We start from the raw sequence: 20157 nt of genomic DNA on the forward strand, positions 1-20157 counted from the left end.
CCACATTCTCATGAGGGGAAAATACAATATTTTTCTCCTCTTCCTGACCCTTTCACATCTTTAAAAGAAAATCCTCTAGTTACTCTATGGATAAGTCATCTTATCTGGAAGGTCATTTGCAATATTTTCTTTTTGTGAACTACATAGCCTTATAGGCACATTACAGTACTTCTCCAGATTCCTGCAGAGTGCTCTAACTTTCTACCCATTACACTCTTAAGCTAAAAAATGATTTCTACAGCATATTTCTTCATGGTATTTTTGCATGCATGCAGCTGTAGAGGAAAACACAGCTGAAGAGAAGGTGTGTGTGGGGGGGATAAGAAGGACTGATATCTAAAACATCCTATCCAAACCTCTAAAATTGAAGAGTCATGAATCAATTTGTTCTTATTTTGTTGCTTGGCTCTTTACTTCTAACAAGACACTTTTAGAAAGTGTGTTCACCATTTTGAAAACAGAAAATTAGTTCCAACTAATTTTCCAAATGTGGAATGTAGCTATATATTATTTTAAACATGCAGGGAAAAATAAAAAATGCATTATTGGAAATGGATTTATTTAAGGTGTTAGACAATGTTCTGGAACAGGGATCTTTTGTACCAGATCTGTAAACCAATTCATGTAGATAAACCTTCCTACACTGTCACTTACCCATCAGATCTAAATTTGATTAAGAACACCTTCCGCCTGCAATCTATGCATTTAATCACAATTTCTTATCTGTGGTAACTGGATGCTAGAAAGGAAAAGTGCGTGAGCAGGAGAAGTTTGGATAATTCTGAAGACTTTATAAAAATATTATGAGACTTTATGAAACTATTAAAACCTGTGTGAAGTCAATGATAGTACCAGACTATCAAATTATTTTGAAAACTGCCCAGTCATCCATTTTGGGAAACTAAACCAAATTTCTAAAATTTCTGAAAGTCACTGATTCCCTGGTCCAAACAATGATTTTTATGGGGTTGACCACACAACAAGCTTTATTTTATAAGAAGCTCCCATCAGTACAGTTATAGGCCCTAATCCTGCAAAAGAACATACAAGCAGGAGCTCCTTCCCTCACGGTCCTCCTAATGTCAAGGGAACCCCACAAAGAAACAGTAGTCCATGCTTGTGGACCCCTATGCAGGAAGAATTTAACTTCAGCTATCACTGCTTTGCCTCCAAGTTCTGGCAGCAGACTACAGCCAACACTGCCAAGATGTCAGAGCATGTGTACACCCATGTCCTTCTCATGACTTTGCACAGCTCCAACAAACAGCTGTGCCACCCCAGGGAAGTATGAGGGGACCATGGCAGTTGAATGAAGACACAGGAGTTTTTACATGTGTTGGGCAGCAGCAGAAGATAGTCCCCTCAGCAAAGGCAGAGCCACCCTGCCAGCTTCAGAAAAAGAGAGTTCTGTCAACAGAGAGGAACTCAGGGTGGAGGACCCCATAGTATAGGCTAGGGTTTGTTGTTTCTTGTTTGTTTGCTTTTTTTTTTGAGCAAATTTAATGTTGTCCTTACATTTCCTAATTCTATGCACTAAACACAAGGTAAGCCAATTCCATTGACAAGCATTGTGTTAAATAAAAGCAGCAAAATAGCTTTTGTGAATTAAATGTAATCCACTCATGCTGGAGGTATGCAAGGCAATTTCTAAGAACAGAAAAAAAATTCTTTAAAAATGTTAGTTTCTGAAGTTCTGCACCAGACATTTTTTCATCTCCTCTGCTGTAGGCAGAATAATATACTCCATAAAATGTATATTTTAGTGAAGTATTGTGATTTTCAAGGTAGGCTGGAAAACATGTCAGTTTTATTATATATTAGAGGCTTGAAATGTTTACAGAGAAGGCAAAGAGTCACAAAAGCAAAAGTCCATGACTACTTAGTCTGGGTCTTGCTTTATTATACTTGGTTCCAATCTAGTCATTCCCCCGATAGCCATTTTGTTTTTATGTTCATACTTACTAGAAAAAAGGCCTTATGTTGGCCCACAGAGAGAAACAATTAAAAAAATTCTGGGTACTGGCAGTTGCAACAATTGTATTGCTATCAAAAGATACCAACACAAGCTGTTATTATATCTAAGGGATTATGCAGTGGTACAAATGTAGCAAAACCACTCCAACTTTAACATTGCTTTATTCAAGGTTAAAGTGGTATCAAATATAGCACTACAAAACCATGAAGATGTAACAGTTAACTCTCCCCACCTCCCTCCCACCCCCCCGCCCGGGTTCCCCCCTTTTGTAAGTGGCTAATATGTACATTTGTCCATAACCCAAATTAGCATAGACTCGTAGAAAAAGTAGGGCTAAAAAGTATGTCAGGACATCATCTAGTCTAACCCCCCTGTTCCAGTTGGGATCATCTCTGTCTAAATCATTCCCAGTCAAGTGTTTGTCTAACCTGCTATTAAAGATGTCCAAGGATGGAGATTCCACCACGTCTCTAGGTAGCCTGTTCCAATCCTTAACCACTCTCACAGTAAGAAAGTTCTTCCTAATCTCCGTTCTAAATTTCCTTTGCTACAATTGAAGACTATTGCTCCTTATCTAATTCCCTGCTGCCACAGAGAATGCTCTAACTCCAGCCTCTTTATAACCACCCTTCAGGGATTTGAAGATTGTTGTGACAATGTCTAAGTAGCTATGTACTAGCTGGTGTAGCGTCATTACACTTTATACATTAAGTAGAATCCCGATTCCCTAATCAGTTCCACAAGGGTGCACTCAAGTCAACAGGTAGCAAGGCAGGCAAAAAAGTCTGCCCAGAGCTTATTGGTGTTGCAAAGAGAATGACATTTAACAGCCACCAGCACTGAGAGATCATATTTGTGTACGGTCAAACTGCTGTTTTCCCCAACATGCCACTTTTCCTTCCTGGACTAAAATCACAAGTCTCATTTAATATATTAATCTTTTATTACGCAGTTCAGCTCTGAAAATAGCTCTGAAGTCCTCAGCCCTTCAAGGGCTTGAAAGCAAGCTCCAGGAAGTCACCAACTGATAGTATGCCTGGCTGGGGGCCAGGTGGAAGTGATAATCTACTAATAAGGGTGGAGCCACCAAGAAACTTAAAAACTCCAGGAGAGACAGTGCTGGAGGAGAGGGGCAGGCTGCTATGCTGGAAAGAAGCCCCAAGCTGAAATTGGCCGTCTCCTGGTGTATGAATGATGGGGCATTTTTGGCTTGTTTGTTTTGACACTGTGGTTAGACTGTGGGTGCATTCTACATGTACACTTTACTGAGGAGTTGACTAATTAGCACCACGGTAAAGCACCCGTGTCTACACGAGCACCAGTAAATTAACTCCACCATAAGATAGTACTGTCAAGGACATTACTATCTTATAGCAGAGTCATTTACTGCACTGCAATGCACTTGTGGATGGTAACTGGCACAGCAGCACTTCGAGCCAGGGCAGAGCAGCCCTGGGCTGGCAGCAGGCTCAGGGGAATCAGACGCACAGTTTCGGCACTCTCGTGCCCTAGTCAGCCCCTTCACTATCCAATGCCACCACCCAGAGCCCAGGGCTGACCCTCTGAGCCTGCTGCCAGCACAGGGCTGCTGCACCCTGGCTCAGAGTACTGCTGTGCCCAGGAGCAGCATATTCCAGAGTTTATCACATCACATTAATTGCACATGTAGATGCACCCAGTGGGTGCAAAGCCATTTCTGAAAAGAACAGACCTGGCCAGAGAACGTGAAGCCAGAACCTTCAGCTTGTACCTGGAAGCAGGGTAAGCGACCCACTTACAATCAGTCACTTTATAGGTACTGAGGCTGTTACCTTCCATATTCAGCAACTCATGTATGGCATACATGCTGTCATAAACTGATGGGTTATTCCCTGTCATCAGCTGAACAGACAAAAGCAACCAAGATTAAAAGCAATGTTCTAATGTTTGGATATAAATATCTTCACTTAGACCCTAATTAGGTACAGCAGCCCTCTCTAGGAAAGCTTGCACTTAACTGCAGGCAGGTTATTAAAATTTAAACATGCAATCAAATCCTATTGAAGTCATCAGGACTTCACATATACAAAATGCTTTTCTGGGATACCAGCTTGGTCTCCATTAATATTTAAATATACAGTTCGTGACAATTTGTCTCTGAATAAACACAAAGAACCAATGTTCAGTGCTTGATGCTGAAAGGCCACATAGCATCCTTTGAAGTAACTATATGCAGAAGATATTTGGAGATTGAAAGTGAGTTTACTTCTCAAGTGGCCCTACAATAATGTCATTGAGCTTTCTGGTCCAAACTTTTAATAGAGCTTTTTAAGAACAGTGAACCTGAAATTTCCCCTGACAGCCTCTTACTCAAGGCTTGTATTTCTTATTTATCACATCTAACAAACATGGGCACTGATCCAGATTGGAGCCTTTTGATGCTACTGATATTCTGATTTTTGTTGGTATGTGTATAAGCATAAAGAAGATTCTATTAATAAAATATTGTCGCTATTAGCAATTAAATCTAACAAAGTCTTCTTACAAAGAGCAGTAATATTCTTCAGCGAGTACTGAGTACATCTCTAATACAGTATTTTGAGTGATATTTCTTTGATGACTTGAGGCCAGACCCACCAATCAAGGACGCTGCCTTAAACAGTTCCCATACACAATAAACTACATGTTTTGTCACACGTTGTTCTACTCACCTCAATTACCTGGGGATGAGACATCATAGAGGAAAGCACCTCATCCGAAGGGACTTCCATGGTAGCTCAGAAGATGTGAGATATTCGTTCAGCCCTTCCTTCACACCCAAAGACTGCTGGTTGATGTACTGATGCGGCTGTTCAGATCTTGGTCATGCTGCCGTTTGCTCCTAGAAAGAATGAAAAAAGCTCTTTAGATCAAAAAGAAAATTGCATGAGCATGGCATCACCCCTTCTCAGGAAAAGGTCCCCAAACTGCCTCAATTCCCACTTACAATTAATTTAGTTTGCACAAAAAAAAGATTGTTTATTTGGATGTATGACCAATTACAAAAGATTCACAGGAGACATTTCAAAGAGCATGTGTGAAGAGTAAATTATACAGATATTTTTCTACAAAATATTACCTAAATATTACAGGACAATGGTGTGTAATCACGATAATGAGTTACTTAATTTCAGTAGTGAAAAATGAATGACTAGTAGCTCTCCCATGTGATTTTACTGCTATACTCATAATACCTGCTCAATATTTTAAAGGAATCCATGCATATTGAGGAATGTGCTAAGATGTTTTTAAATTTCATGGTTTTCAGAAAAGCTGAAATGCCATACGTAAAACATTATTGCTCAGTACCCATTTCTGAAGGAAAGACACACTTGTTATCTAAAATAAACAAGGTGAAATTAAGTTCAGAGACAGTGAAGGGAGAGAACACACAGAATACAAGGAAGTACATCTTTCCCCTAAAATTCTAAGTTTGCAATCATTTTACATTTGTGTTGTTATTAACCACTTAAATCCAAAATAAAACACTTTTGTACATAAAAATAAATCCCTTCCATCAACTTTGTTTTGGGGTTTGACTGTTTATGATCTCTTTGGGGAGGCACAAAGAACCAATTTGAACACTGTCTCTTGGTACAATGGATATTCTAAAGCACCTATATTTTCCATTGTTTCACTGAATTAAGCATAGAAAATATTTCAATGCGGTTTCTATTTGAGGATAGTAAATGTGCTTAACAATTATATGAAAAAACCTACAATACCTCTTTTCATAAAAAATTGAAATCTGACCTCTTTCTGGATGTGTATAGGATAGACTTTTGCTGTTGCTAATCTACCAGCAGTTTGTTACTGACAGAACTCTAGAAATAGTAATCATGGTGGTGGCACAATTATACACATGGCAGTAGTATTTTTACCATTGAGTCACCTAAACTTTACCAGAATAGGTCTAAATACCATGATGGCAAAAAAAATTTCCCTCGTGTTATGTACAAAGAACAACTGAAAGAGTAAAAAGGAATGAAAAGTTACCTGAAAATAGTCTTAGAAATTCCAGAATTTACCTGTTGTAAATGACATTTAGCGATTGTACTCACACACAAAAACTACCACCTCCTACAACCACCTGCCGCATATGAGTGGACATGACAAAGATTTATGTTAAGTATAGATAGGCAAAGAGACTGAATCAATTCAATCTTCACAGGTTAGTCTATACTGCATAGATTGAACTGATAAGCAAGTGAACAGACATTCATTTTTGATTGTGGAAATACCCCACATGCCTGCAGTGGCGCAGGCCAGAAGCCAAGGGGTGCTAAAGCAAGCTCCCTGCTCAGCTGCAGCGCACAGCTTGGACAAAGGCTAGCCTACCCACTCTGCAAAAGGGGGGGTGGGGGGATGTGCTGGGGAGAGGCAAAACATCCAGGGATGCTGGGGAACTGTGAGTTAACTTGAAACTGGAGGGGATCTGGGACAGAAATTAAGTAAACTGATTTTGTGCACTGAACTTCTGTTGTGTTACAGATTTGAACCAGTTTCTGATCATTATATTGGTTGATGTGTAATTTATGTCCCTAGCCTTAAAGTTTCTACAGAGACTTTATGCTGACTGCATCAAGAACTGCAGGGTAGATTCACATTATACAGACTAACTAAATCAGAGATGTAAAGCATGAGCTTTTGTGAGCCTTGGCTCACTTCATCAGATGCAGTGCCTTTCTTGTGAGAAGTTACAGAAAAATGTTCCTGCTAACTATATACAGCATCCAACAGATATACAAAGAAAAGTTAATTGGCACTTATCAGACTGAGGCTATTGTGTAATCACTTAGGTTGAGACCATTTTCCTCTCCTTAATTCATTTCCTTCAAAGCCAATATACACTTAGTGTGCCAAGTAGGAGCAGATAAGTAACGTAGGAAAGCTGTACTCCACATGCTTTTCTGAATCAGTCATGGTTTTTTTTAATTTTTTCAATTTAATCTTTTCATGCCATTATGGAAATTATTCCTCCTGATAAAGCATCATCATTGCTTCAGTTATATAAACACCCCAAAATGCCTTACATCATGTATAGTTGACTACAACATCTTTGAGGCACAAGGTTCAGTTTTTCCAACTACTTTATTTATTCTGTTCTCTAGTTCAACTCCTCCTAAAAAATGACCTGGCGATTCCTCCCCAAAAAAAGCCTTTGGAGGAAAGCAAGAACACTTCAGACCTCCTAATCCCTTTTCAAAACGGAGTGGCCGTGTCCAGATGAGTGCAAATGTGTGCTATGTGGCACAACAGACCTGAATGTAGCGTCATGCACTGCACATGCAGGCATTCCCCATGCTGCTGCTTTGCAGTGCAGGGGTTTTCTTGACCCCAGGAGATCCCAGGGTCAAAAAAGCCCATGCCAAAAAAAGCAGGACAGTGCACGTGGCAGCAGCGCACACTGCCAAAAACCAGAGCCTGGCCAGCCAGAGCTATACTCTGGCTGCCCAGTGTTGGCTCCAGCCTCCCCTACCCACCCAAGGTAACCTGCTATGTTCCAAAGGGTGCATAGCACAGGCATTCCCTGGAGACAAGTAGCAGCGGCACAAGGTGTTCTGCTGCTAGTTGTCCCCAGGGAACCAAATGGACTACAACAGAGGTATTCACATAACTCCAATTACCAGATAAAAAGTTGTCCTTGTGTCCTCCCTATACTAAGCCAGTAGGCCGGGGGGGGGGGGGGGGGGGGGGGGGGGGGAGGGAGAGAAACCTAAAATCATCTTTAAATTGGTTTGAGTCACTGAAATGTGTATACAAAAAGCTTAACCCATAATGACACAATTAGAAATGTAATATTCCTCAGATAGAATTAAAGCTTAACTGGGGATAAGACAGAAAAGGCATCTGTAATTATTTGTTTAAAGGTTCCTCCAAATAAATTGAAACTACCAGCGCAAATATAAAATCCCTAAATGTACAATCATTACGTATTTCCCTTCACTTGCCAAGCTTACACAGATCATTTATTTTAGCAACTATGGATGCAGCCAGAAAAACAAAATTACAGTGTTAGAAAGCAAGTGGGGATTACTGTGCATCAACTGATCCATGGTACATGTGTTCCATGTATCCACTTTATTCCACATTAAGCAGAAACTCAACCAGGGTAATACATTTCATTCAGGGGTAAACTATCACATTTTAGCCTTTTAGCAGATTATTCAACTAATCCTGAATGATGACAAGAATCTCCTCACAGACAATGAAGTGTCTTTAATTCCCATTCTTTTCATTGGGAAATGGAAGTGCTTGGTACCTTGCAGGATCTAGCCAGGAAAAGAGAAAGCAGATTATAAGAAGCAAGTAAATATTTTCTGAGTGGAAAGTGATGTATGTTATTTAACCTCCCCTCACAAAAAAACCCAACAAAACACCCCGTTTGCACACAGGGGGTGTGTCTGAGATATTTACTGCAGAGTAGGTTAATTCGCTCTGCTATAAACATCTCAGCATCTACACGCGCGCCCCTATTAGGCGCACGTGTAGTACTATCCTGTAGTACTACCCTGTACTACCAAGTACTACCCTGCTGTGGGGTGTTTTCGTATGCAACAGTGCATGTGTCGATGCTGACCCGGCTAGCTGGGGCATAAGGGTGCTACAGTTTGGGGGCTGCCTACCGGCTAGCCCCACACTGTAGCACCCTTGTGCCCCAGCCAGCCTCTCTGCAGCACGTGCAGCTCAGTCAGAGCAGCCCCAGGCTGGCAGGCTGATCCCCAGGGCTGCTCCAACCGGGCTCTACATACTCTGCATGAATTAAACTCTGGAGTTGATTGCTCAGGAGTTCATTGCTCCCGGGAGCATTTCAAACAGCGTGCCCAGAAGAAAAAAAATCTCAAGAGTAATAAGCTCCAGAATTTATTCAAGCACACTAACTGCATGTGTAGATGCACCCAGTGACAAGTTTACAGTGAGCTGTTCTTCTATTATTTAGCACAATAAGAGCTGAGGAGCAAACCTAAGAACTTAAAGCCTCTAAACTAGCTGCTTTAGCATTTTAGGGATGCTAATGATACAAGAGTCACTTTGATGCCATTTCTGGGCACCATATAAGCAACCAGACAAACAAATCAAACAAGTAAAGATACAGGGCCTTCCTACCCTCTCCTCAGTCAAAAAGTTTAGTTTGTGTATGAGACTCAGGAGTATTACCCAAGATCTTTTTTTTATGGTATGCACATGTGTTAAAAAACCTTAATATTAACTCTCACTGGGCAATGAACAAGATTCTTCTATCCAATAGGCACTTTGTCCCCACTACTTAAAAGGGAATCTTGAAGATTGGTTCCCAAAGCTAATTTCAATTGAATCTAAAAACAAAATACTGAGATTATGTGTATGCTTGCATTTAAGACCTCTTGCAGTTCCTTACTTGACAGGGGGTTTGTTATATAAAACATTATAGAGAATATTCTCTAAATGCTAGTTAAAAAGATGAGCCACATTAAATTACTTCAATAGCTGTATATTAATAGTATACATAAGTATACTGCATTGGCCCTAACCCTAACCCGCTCACTGCTGCCACACCCCTGCCACGGCCACCTGCGGGCGGTCGCTCTGCCTCCCCCAGCTTCCAGGGACACATGTCGTTCATGGTGTACTGTTTATAAAAGAAAGAGAGAAAGCCCTCCACTACTGCGCTTCACTAATATAAATTTGGGAGAGATGAGATTATAAAATATTAGAGGTGTACTGATACATTGGTCTGATATCGGGTCAGCACCGATATAAAGAAAACTGTCCGTCTTGGAAATCGGCCTGATATGGTCGATAATTTGGTTGATAAGTAGCCTATGCATGTGCACAGCCACAGCACAGCATGTAGGCAGCAAGGAGCACAGCCCAGCAGCTTGGAGAGTGGCATGCAGCTGGTAAGTCTGGTGTGGTGGAAGGGGAGGTGGAGTGGGAAGGGAAGGAGAGTGGAGGGGCAGATCAAGGCCCCCGCAGTGAGGGAGGGAGGGAGTGGGACTGGGGCAGATGTTGCTCATCTGGGGCAGGGCATGCATGGGATGGAGCCATGGCTTGTTTGAGGGGTCCAGGCGGGAGTGGGGAGTGGCTCCCACCACTGTGCACCGCTCGTCCGGCGGCTTGGCGACTCCCGCCACTGCTTCCACCACTCATCTGGGAAGGCATGGGGGGGCATGTGCCCCCAGATCTGCATGGGGCAGGGTGTGCTGGGGCCAGGGCTGTGCCAGGACTGTGCTTGGGGTGGGTGGCAGTGGCACTGGGAGGGAGATCAGGGAGAGCTATGGCAAATTTTGGGGTGGCTGTAGCCCCCTCCCAAGGATGCCACCGCCTGCTCCAAATGCAGTCCAGCCCCTGCCAGGAAGAGCCCAGCGCAGCCCCAGCCCCAGCCAGGAAGAGTTTGGTGCAGCCCTGGCCCCAGCAGCAGCTGCTCCGCCCCACACAGATCTGCGGGGTACATGCCCCCCATGCCCTCCCAGGGTGTAACTGCCCCCCCCCCGCCAAACAAGCCACTTGTGGCTCTTTCCCACACCCTGCCCTGGCTGCGTAGCGCCACCTCCAGTCCCACTCCCTGCCTCACTGTATGGGCCTTAATCTGCACCCCTCCCCCCCCCCCCGACTCCTTTCCTTCCCCCTCCCCTTCCACCACAACAGACATACCAGCTGGACGCTGCTCTTCAAGCTTCCAAGCTGGTGTCAGAAATCGGCTATTGGTATCAGCCCCAAAAATCTCTACTGGTGCATCCCTATTAAATATTAGTGTGGATATATACCATGAAGATTAACAATGTTCTACTGACGTGAAGAATTCTGTGGCAACAAAAAGTATTACAAGAAAATTCAGGTCCTACTCAAAAAATAAGATCTTAGCATACTACATCCCTTTTGAATCTGGTTGAACTGTGATCTGTATTAAGAATGCCAAGGTGTGTCTCCTTTGTTTTCTCCCTTCACCCATCTAAGAGTAGCTGTGGGCATATGTTTTGAACTTAGGATCCAATGTACAGGAAAGTAGCATCTAGGTATCTCCAATACAATGACAAATGGGAGGCCCAAACTGCACATCTTTGTAGTATGCAAGTATCTTAAGGCTTATGTCTTAAGTGAGCAAGTTATTTAGCTGTGGCACACAACTAAACACAAGAATTATTTGTCTTTACTGTATGAAGACAAAGGCTGAAAACCAACCAACAACCCTCTCTCTGAATCTGGATGTTAAGAAAAAAAAGATCAAATACATAAACAAGGCCCTCGCAGCTTTTTCCTGCCACTGGCAGAGGGTCAGACTCGATGATCCATTGAGGTGCCTTCGGACCCCAGCATCTATGAACCTAGCATCTATGAATAATAGCCCCCATCTCTTAAAACAACAGAGCACATTCTACACAATGAACTAAATACCACTTCTAAATCTGTAGTGGAACCATCTCCTATAGGGATGGAGAAGTAGCCCCAGTTTCTAGGAAAGATAACAAATAAGCACCTACATTTGCTAAAGTGCTATACAAGTCATCATTATACCATGCAAATTATTCTTGGAAATGGGCAAGGATTATTTCTCATTTAACAGATAAAAGAGAAACCAGGGCTTTTCAGTTTCTGAGTGGCCAGGGGGCTACACTGCCAGCACTCTTCTTCTGCCCTATGCTAGCACCTTGTATGCCATGACACGTACCTCCCCTCAACCTCTTACCACACTGCATGGTGGATGCCTCCACATAACTGCCCCTGCATCCAGGATGCAATGCCATGTGCCTTCCTATGACAGAGCCTCCTCTTGCTTCTACCATGTTGGTGCACCGTCCTGCACAGGTTTCCTGGGTACCCCTGAAGCCACTGAGCTGTGGAGTCCCTTGGCTCTGCAGACCATGCCAGGGGTGGGGGCAGGCAGCAGAAGCAGGAAGAGGGAGGGGGAGCCCAGAGACTCCAGTGATAGCAGCAGCTGTAGCGATGGGGTGAACAGGACCCAGACTAGGATTCCAGGAACCATAGGTTAACCCCATAGAGGGGTGGCATGTGGCCCATAGGCCACTAGCTGGACAGCCCCAAGAGGCGCACAGAAAAAAAGAAGTGACCGGCTCACAGCTGCTAAAACCAAGTCAAAATAAGCAATGGGAAGGTCCTGACTTTTAGTTCACTATTCAGTCTATTGCATAAGGTAACACTTAAAACATTGGTTGGGTTAAGAAACACCATCTTCCAATGAAAGCCAATAGAGGTACAGTCCACAGGGTGAATAATGCTAATGTGCACAGTGCACCAGGACTGATCCGCAGCTGGGAGTTCCTTCACAGATTTTTTTATCATAAAAGTATCACAACCATGAAACAGCTGAACTAAAAAAAATAGCCTCAAGTAGCTAAGTACATAGCACCCCACTTGCTCAGCACACTTCACCCCAGTAATCAACTTTCTTCCTTACTTGCTGTTGAATGCCAGGTTTCAGGATGCACCTCAAAAGTCCACAGAGGAAATCTTCTCAAGTTAACTGAAGGGCCACATGACTGAGTGGACTCATGGCCTCCCATAGCAACTACATTCCAATGGAGCAATGCAACTGTCAACCTTGGGAGCAAAACTTGCACAGGCAGAAGAGTGGGCTTTCTAGAAGCTCCATTCCTTGCAAAGATCAGAATGACCACAAACCACATATTTAAGAATGAAATGTGAACTCGTATACACTTTCGTGTTTCAGGATGCTCATATACCACATAAAAGACTAGAGATTACTAAGGTACATAGTTCAGTATGAACTACAGAAGGCTGATTAATATTTACACCATATAAAAGTCACAGATACAAAGAAACTACTGGATGCATATGCATATAAATAACTGAATAGGCCATGCCTACAAAGTGCCTGCAATACAAGTAAGTTGAAAAGGGAAACACAGTCACAGGACAAGTTACAGAGCACAATTTCTGATGACAGTTCTTCTACAGAATGTGTAGATGAGTTCCTAAAGGGGCCTCTTCAAAAAAGAGGGACTAAGCCATTCATTTGGGCTGAACAGGAAAAAACATCTTGGTAAAATAAAGTTGTCAGAGCAGTATGCACATTCCTGTCTATAATGTCTATAGTGGAATAGGCTTATTCAAATGGATCTAAAGCTCATGCTATGCATGCTGCTGCTCTAAACTATTACTAGATGGAGTAATTTCTCTCCATCACCCCCCCTCACCAGCACCACCATTTTTCCATGCTCTCCTCTTCCAGGAGCTGAGGTTTGCAATATTTCTGAGTTTCCCACCAAAGTGCCCCCTCCCAGACTCTCACAGTCCCCTCCCCTTTGTATGTTGTATCAGCTTCAAGGGCCTAGGCAGTAGTTGTCCAATACATTTTTAAAGCATTAGGGAAAAAGTAAATCTTTAATTGGGAAGATTTTAATCCACCCAATGCTCTGCAGATTTAGGAAACACTAGAGAACACTGAAACCTGACAAATATATAGGAAAACTGCTGCGTATGCAAATAGAGAGGTCAGTTCACAAATGAAACGGTACAGCAAGAGTGGGCAGAGGGGGAGCACACAGACACTGAACCTGCAAATGGTGTTACAGAAAGCAGCTTCCAACAGATTTTCTAAGTGCTCCAGGTGGAAATTAGCAAGCTCATAAAAAAAGCCTATAACTAGAGAAAATTACAAACCAAGCACTATTTATGCAAGCAAAAAGCAAGGCATATAAGAAAAAATGAGCAGCAGACTGTGTTTTCACATCAGCACCAAATCAGGACCATCTTCATTTCAGCTAATACAGCTACATAGACGCAAAGTCACTGAGTTCAGATTCAGCCCAAAATCTTTACAGAAAGCAAAAATAGGAAACAGACACATTTGCAAAAGCAAAAAATGGACAGTGCCAGAAATTATAATTTCTTATTAAAGAGGGCAGAGGCAGGTTCTTACAAATGAGGTTTTGACAGCTTGTAATCACTGAAATCCTGCCAAGAATTAATAACCAGTTCTATAACCCAAATATAGAACAGAAGGCATCATACAAATATTGACATAATTACTCCTCTATACAGGTATGATCTTTATTGGAAGCACAATGGTTAAGCTGAAATTTCTATATGTAAGGGAAGTAGGCAGGTGTGATATTGTTCTTATGTACAATATTGTACTTAATTGTTTGTACCAACATTGTAATGTTACTTATGGAATTTCTTCTGCTGTATGAAGGAGTCTAATCTCTACTCAATGTTATTTGGCTATAATGCAATTAACAATATTTAGAAAGCCCCATTTATTATAGAAGATCAAGCATTGGGTTAGTTAAAAAAAATCAGATACCTTATTCAAAACAACTACAAAAGCACAGCAAAATAGAGAGAGACAAAAATAGAGTCAGTTTTGCTGTTATTTGAAAAAGTTAGGAGAAATGCCAGTACACCTTCAGAAAATATCCTTAAAAAATGCGTAGCTAAAATGTGTTTTATTTATTAGATGTATAAGACACCTTTCCCAAAAAAAGGCTCAAGGTAACTTATAATAAAAAAATTAAAAATGGTGTACACACACAGAACAAAATACTAAAATAAAAAAGACTTACAAATTCCCCCAAAGTATCCTAAAATTCAAAGGCAATTCACCCCATTCCCACTCCTCTGACGCTAACCTAGTCAAGTATCATGTCATCCCCACACCCTACCAAACCATGCTTCCCAACCCCCATTCACTACCTCTATAAAAGGGAAGAATGTGTTTCTTTTCATATTCCATCCATCATTACCCACTCCCACTCCCCTGACGCACGCAGGGGTTGTCCCTCCACACGTAATGTCGCTTCCAAGCTTAAAGCTTCCTCTCACACAGGGGAGTGACTATCCCCAAAATGCACTCATTCTCCTCTTCCCCTCCACCCCCACAGAAACTCTTGTATATATGTGCTTGTTTATTTGACTGAGTTTCTATTAGTTTTCATTTGTATTTTATTACAGGAATATTTGGCTAGTGCAGGTGCTATCACATGCTAGCAAGTGTCACAATAAAATACATAGATGTAAAAGAAGAAATGGATGCAGTTCTCTTCCACTACAAATACAACATATTGTGATGTTATTACTAGGCACCACAAAAATATAGCACTTCTTAAAAACCACCACCTAATATTAAGTCCTCCTTCTAAGGAAATAGATTACATTAATTGTCTGCCTTCAATTATTTTAGTTAGGGAAGTCATCATCAAAACAAACGTTCAATCTCAAATATTCAATCTTCTAGCATAAGATATAGGATGAATTTATACAGATATTTCCAGATATTTGGATTAAGGAAGTTATGAGTAATTCATTTCCATTAGACAAGACCAACACAAGAACATTTTTCATGCAAATAGTTTAAAGCAGTAACACCCACCCCAAAAAACTCAACTCTGATTTTAGGAGCCACACTCCTAAATACTTTTTTACAGAGCAATACTTTTACTGAGTCAATAGGGTTTTTGAAAATATCATCTTCAGTTGACAGACACAGGGCTACAACCCCAACTTGATATACGCAAATAAGACACTTATTGCTACTTGATCCCGAGTCTAAAATCAGCCAATAAACTAACAGACATTCACAATTCTGTTTTTTCTATACAGTAAGTTATTCTGCTTATTTGAAACAAATTCATATGTAAATATATTCAATTATTCTTTATTTTTGCCTTTGCTGCAGCGAGGGTTAAGATGGGGAGACACAGTGAACTCTTTTTTCATTCCTCAATATCTGAAATGATGCTTTTATCAGAGACACTGCACTTTGTAGCAGCCAGCATATGCCTGAATCTTGACCTTCTAAGACAAATAAAATTTGCAGGAACAGCTGAAGTCACACAAAAACTGAAACTTTACCAAAATTAGCTGTGTAAGCATAATGAGTCAAGTATAATTAATTAAGCAGTTACAATCCTCAAAATGCATGCCCTGTTCTTCCCCTTGGTTACTCCTCCCAAGATGGTTTTGCCTAAGGCTGAAAACTAAAATAAACTCCTCCATTCTCTATCAAATTACAAGGATTAGACTACATAATGCCTCTGTTTCAGTAACTGAAGGTGGTGGAGTGACAGGAGAGGAAAATGAGAAATAGCAGATACACACACAAGGATGATGATGTTACTTTAAAAATATTTTTTGAGCAACAGGAAAGTGATATTTAATGGGGGAAAAGAACCTTTTTCAAGTAGTGAAATGAGAAAAAGCATTCAGTAAGTTACCCATTAATTTTACCTATTAACATTTCCAAAATTGAAAGCATACCCTTTTGTATAAATACTGTTACATAAAAATAAAAAATTCTAATAACCAAATAAAAGCATCCAAAGTTGGGGGATAGAGAGGGGAAACAAAATAGATGGCCCTGATCCTGCAAAGTCTGATGAACATCCTTAATGCAGTTGAAGTTAGTCACGGGGAACCCTCACATGCATGCAGTTAAGCATCAGCTTCTCACAGGACTGGGTGTTGTTTGTTTGCACTCAAGGATTTTTCTACTTAAATCCTTGCCTTGGATGATCCATCAATCTATTGAGCTAGTACCTGCTACTGGACAGGACGAATGAAATGGTAAGAGACACTTTTGTTGCTAAAGTGTGTTATCTACATTCCCTGTTTAACAAATAGCTCTGTTTAACATTCAATCAACTTTGCTTTTTAAAAAAATGAAGTCAGCACTTACAAGCTTTTGTCAACATCTGTGGTCAGCTCTGACTATTCAAAAAAAACCCAACAAAACAAAAACCAAACAATAAAAACCATCTGTACTTTTTACATGAATATTCCAGAAACTTAGTTTAAACAACTTATACAAAACCTGCTCACCCACAACCCCCAGCACAGGAGGGAAAAATCCATGACTGAATTTGAGAAGGCTTTGTGAATGTGATTAATATGAAGTTAGAAAATATGATGAGTAGTCATGACAGTACATTTTAAAATAGAGGAAATCAAAGTTGTTCCTTAAGAGGGAAAAGATTTTCAAATCAATACATAAGTGAAAGCCAAAATAAGTTTGTTTTTGCATAAATGATGATAAGGTTCTGTTACCCCATTTAGAACTGGAAGAGGGGGGAGTACAGCGACCGAAGAAGCCTATTTTCTTCATCTCTCTTTGCTCAAGTCTCTTCTGAAGACTCATTTAAGAAATTTTGCAGATTTATGACAAGTTTGAAGACTATCTTGAAACAATTCCATGGAGTGTATAACAGAATAGAAAGGGTGTACTGATACACAGTGGGGGCGTTATCTGCCCCCCATGCCTCTTCCAACTTACCAGTTGGAGACCGATACTGATAGCCAGTATTTAAGGAGGTATATCGGCCAATACCAATCCAATATCTGATACAGCTGCCATCAGGTGGTAAATCCGGTGTGGTGAAAAGGGAGGGGGAAGAGAGGGGCTATGTGGTGGTGGGGGGTGCAGATCAGCATCCCCGCAGTGAGGGAGGGGGCAGGGGCATTCGCTTAGGGTGGGTTGGGGGCCCGGGACAGAGTTGCGGCTCACAGGGTGGGGGCAGCTCCTGCAGCTGCTTGCACCCCAGGAGGGTGGAGGGCATGTACCTCTGGATCTGCGCAGCACGGGGCAGGCTGCAGCTGCAGGGTGGAGCCAGAGCCAGCACTACACGGGGCTTTTCTTGTCGGGGACTGGGCTTGGAGTGGGCTCTGGCGGTGCTGGGAAGAGGCTGCAGCCACCCCAAATATGGCTGCAGCTCTGCACCACTGCCCGGCACAGCCCCGGCTTTTCCCAGTGCTTGGGTGCAGGCAGGGCTGCGCCTGTCCCACACCAGACAAATCCAGGGGCACCACCCCCCTCCCAGAATGCAAACAGTGGCAGGAGCCACACACCCCCATGAACTGCGCCTCCAACCCGTACCCCCCCCACCCCGGCTAGGCAGCACCTGCCCCTCCCCACTCCCTCACTGTGGAGGGCATTGATCTGCCCCTGCATGCCCCCTCCAACTTACCAGCTGGAGGCAGCTCTCCATGCTGCCAGCTCTGCTCCGTGCTGCGCTGCAGCTGCACACAGCATGGGCATTTATTGGACCCATTGGGCCGGTATCCGATATAGACAATTTTCTTTATATGAGTACCAATCCAATATCGGACCAAAGTATCGGTGCACTTCTATATAATAGTAATGCATCGCTTGGATGGACCAACAGGACTATGCTACTTGCATGCTGCATCTTTTCCCAGAGAGTGAAACAATGAGTGTTTTCCTTCAGTGTTAAAAATATTATACATCTTTTTATAATGGAAAAAGGCCATTAATAACTGTTTAACTTACTGTTGAATTCAACACCAATAAACAGCACACATAACATCATCTTTCTTGAACATAAGGCACTGCCATAGCTGGCCACAATAAAGATGTATGTTATCAAGTTACATAAATTTAAAATACACACCCCATAGCCTTATATTATCCTCCATTTCTACCAACTAGAGCACTTTTAATTCAGAGAAGAGGGGTGCAAACAGCAGCCAGTTACAGATACGTGCTTTATACACCATCCTGAGAATTTTCCAATAGATAAAATCACTATGAAAATGACTTTAAAATTTCAATATAAACGGAGGGCAAACAAATTTTAAGACAATGCCCTCACCTCTCAACACAACTCAACGGACCCCATTCACCTGTATGTTTTACACTGAAGTATAGTATAGTATACTATTTTCATCTATTGTTTAAGACAAATCTCTTACAAATGGAATATTTTGTCCAAGAGTCACTCTTGAACCAGATGCACTTTTCTTTACATAACTCTTACACTCATGTAAGAAGATAATTGTTAAACTCCCACACAACTTCATAATTCTCAGTGTAGTAACATATTAAACACTTTACATACACTGCTTTGCCTCTTTTATTAGCTGTACATCTTACATATTTTGATACCAAATCAGTTTACAGAACTAACAACACGGTACACCTAGGAGTGCAGATGGTCTTAGAATTTCTTAAAGTAAAGCATGGAGGGAAGAAGAATGAGTATGTCAAACACTGTATAAAATGCATTTAATGAAAATGTTGTTGGTAGACCCTGCCCATTTCCCAGGGGATGAATTTCTGCATCAGAAAAAACCACCAATACCATAACTGGCACTAAGTAGCTGGCAATCTTTTTCTTTGGCAGGCTCAACAGTGAGGTCAAAGATTGAATAAGCAGAACTACCCCATCTCTTCTACTAGAGTTTCTTCCAGGCAATTAAGGCAAGAATGCAAGAAACTGGAAGGAACGTAAAAGGCTTTTTATTGCCCATGCTGTATCTCTACTCTAGAGAGGGAATCAGTTTCGAGGTCTGTCAGCATGACTATACTTACATTTGTGGGGGAGGGGTGGGGAGGATATTGGCAGACCCTGGTCACTACCTCTTTCCGAATAACCCAAAGTTGTTGACAAAACCAAATCCTCACCCTTTTCTCTGAATGCTCTGTGGGAAACAAACTGAGGGTTTTCAGCCTCTCCTTGCAGGCTGAAAAAGTTATTTCTTAGCAGCAGTAAATGCTTTTGGTTTCAATCACCAGGTATTTGTCTTTCAGCTTTTAAGACAATTTCTTGTGAATGGAATTTTTCCCCAAGAGTCACTAGCCAGATCGGTTTTTGCTCATACCACTCTTGCACCTATGAAAAAGGATATTTTTTAAGCACCAACACTAGTTGTGTCCAAGTCTCCCACTAGTTGTCCTAGTACAAATTCCACAGCACTCACTAATTAAAAGGTAGTCTTATGCACGACTAGGTTTGGATCTGGCAAACAGGGCTGGAAATTTCTTGACGGTGTGAAGAGGGGCAGTGTTAATTTATGTGGCTCTCCCAACCATGGCAACTAACACTGCCACCACTCACCCTACCACCAAATTTCCAGCCCTGTGGGCCAGATCCAAAGCATGGAGTCATATCACTTTGCCAGAGGGGAGCTGCTCATGGGGACAGATATCTGGCAGTGGGATAAATGGCAGCAAATTCCAGCCCCACATGTCAGATGATGCAGCTCTGTGCTTTGGATCAGGCCTGTGGACTGGGCTGGACAACTCATCCAGCTTGTGGAGCTAGGTGAGTTAGACATCCCTGCTTTATCTTAATGAAAACACCTGGCACATTATGTTGTCAATGTAATAAAGCAAAGTAGCAAATACGATGGGATTAGAGACCGATTGCTAGAAAATCACCATCTATAGGTATTACAAAAAAGTCTCT

The 20157-nt window shown here is 41.8% G+C and overlaps 1 protein-coding gene across 5 annotated transcripts in view; it reads right to left on the minus strand.

The window, feature by feature from the left end:
- The window catches only part of LPAR1 (lysophosphatidic acid receptor 1), a 135141-nt gene that overhangs the window by 82945 nt on the left and 32039 nt on the right, over positions 1 to 20157 (minus strand). For all 5 annotated transcript variants that reach the window (XM_014596357.3, XM_059724633.1, XM_059724632.1 and 2 more), the window contains exon 2: positions 4666 to 4835. In XM_014596357.3, the coding sequence (XP_014451843.1) occupies positions 4666 to 4725 (60 nt within the window). In that variant the 5' untranslated portion in view covers positions 4726 to 4835. The remainder of the gene's footprint in view (positions 1 to 4665; positions 4836 to 20157) is intronic.

Source organism: Alligator mississippiensis, chromosome 3, assembly GCF_030867095.1.
Source record: "Alligator mississippiensis isolate rAllMis1 chromosome 3, rAllMis1, whole genome shotgun sequence".
Classification (NCBI taxonomy): domain Eukaryota; kingdom Metazoa; phylum Chordata; order Crocodylia; family Alligatoridae; genus Alligator; species Alligator mississippiensis.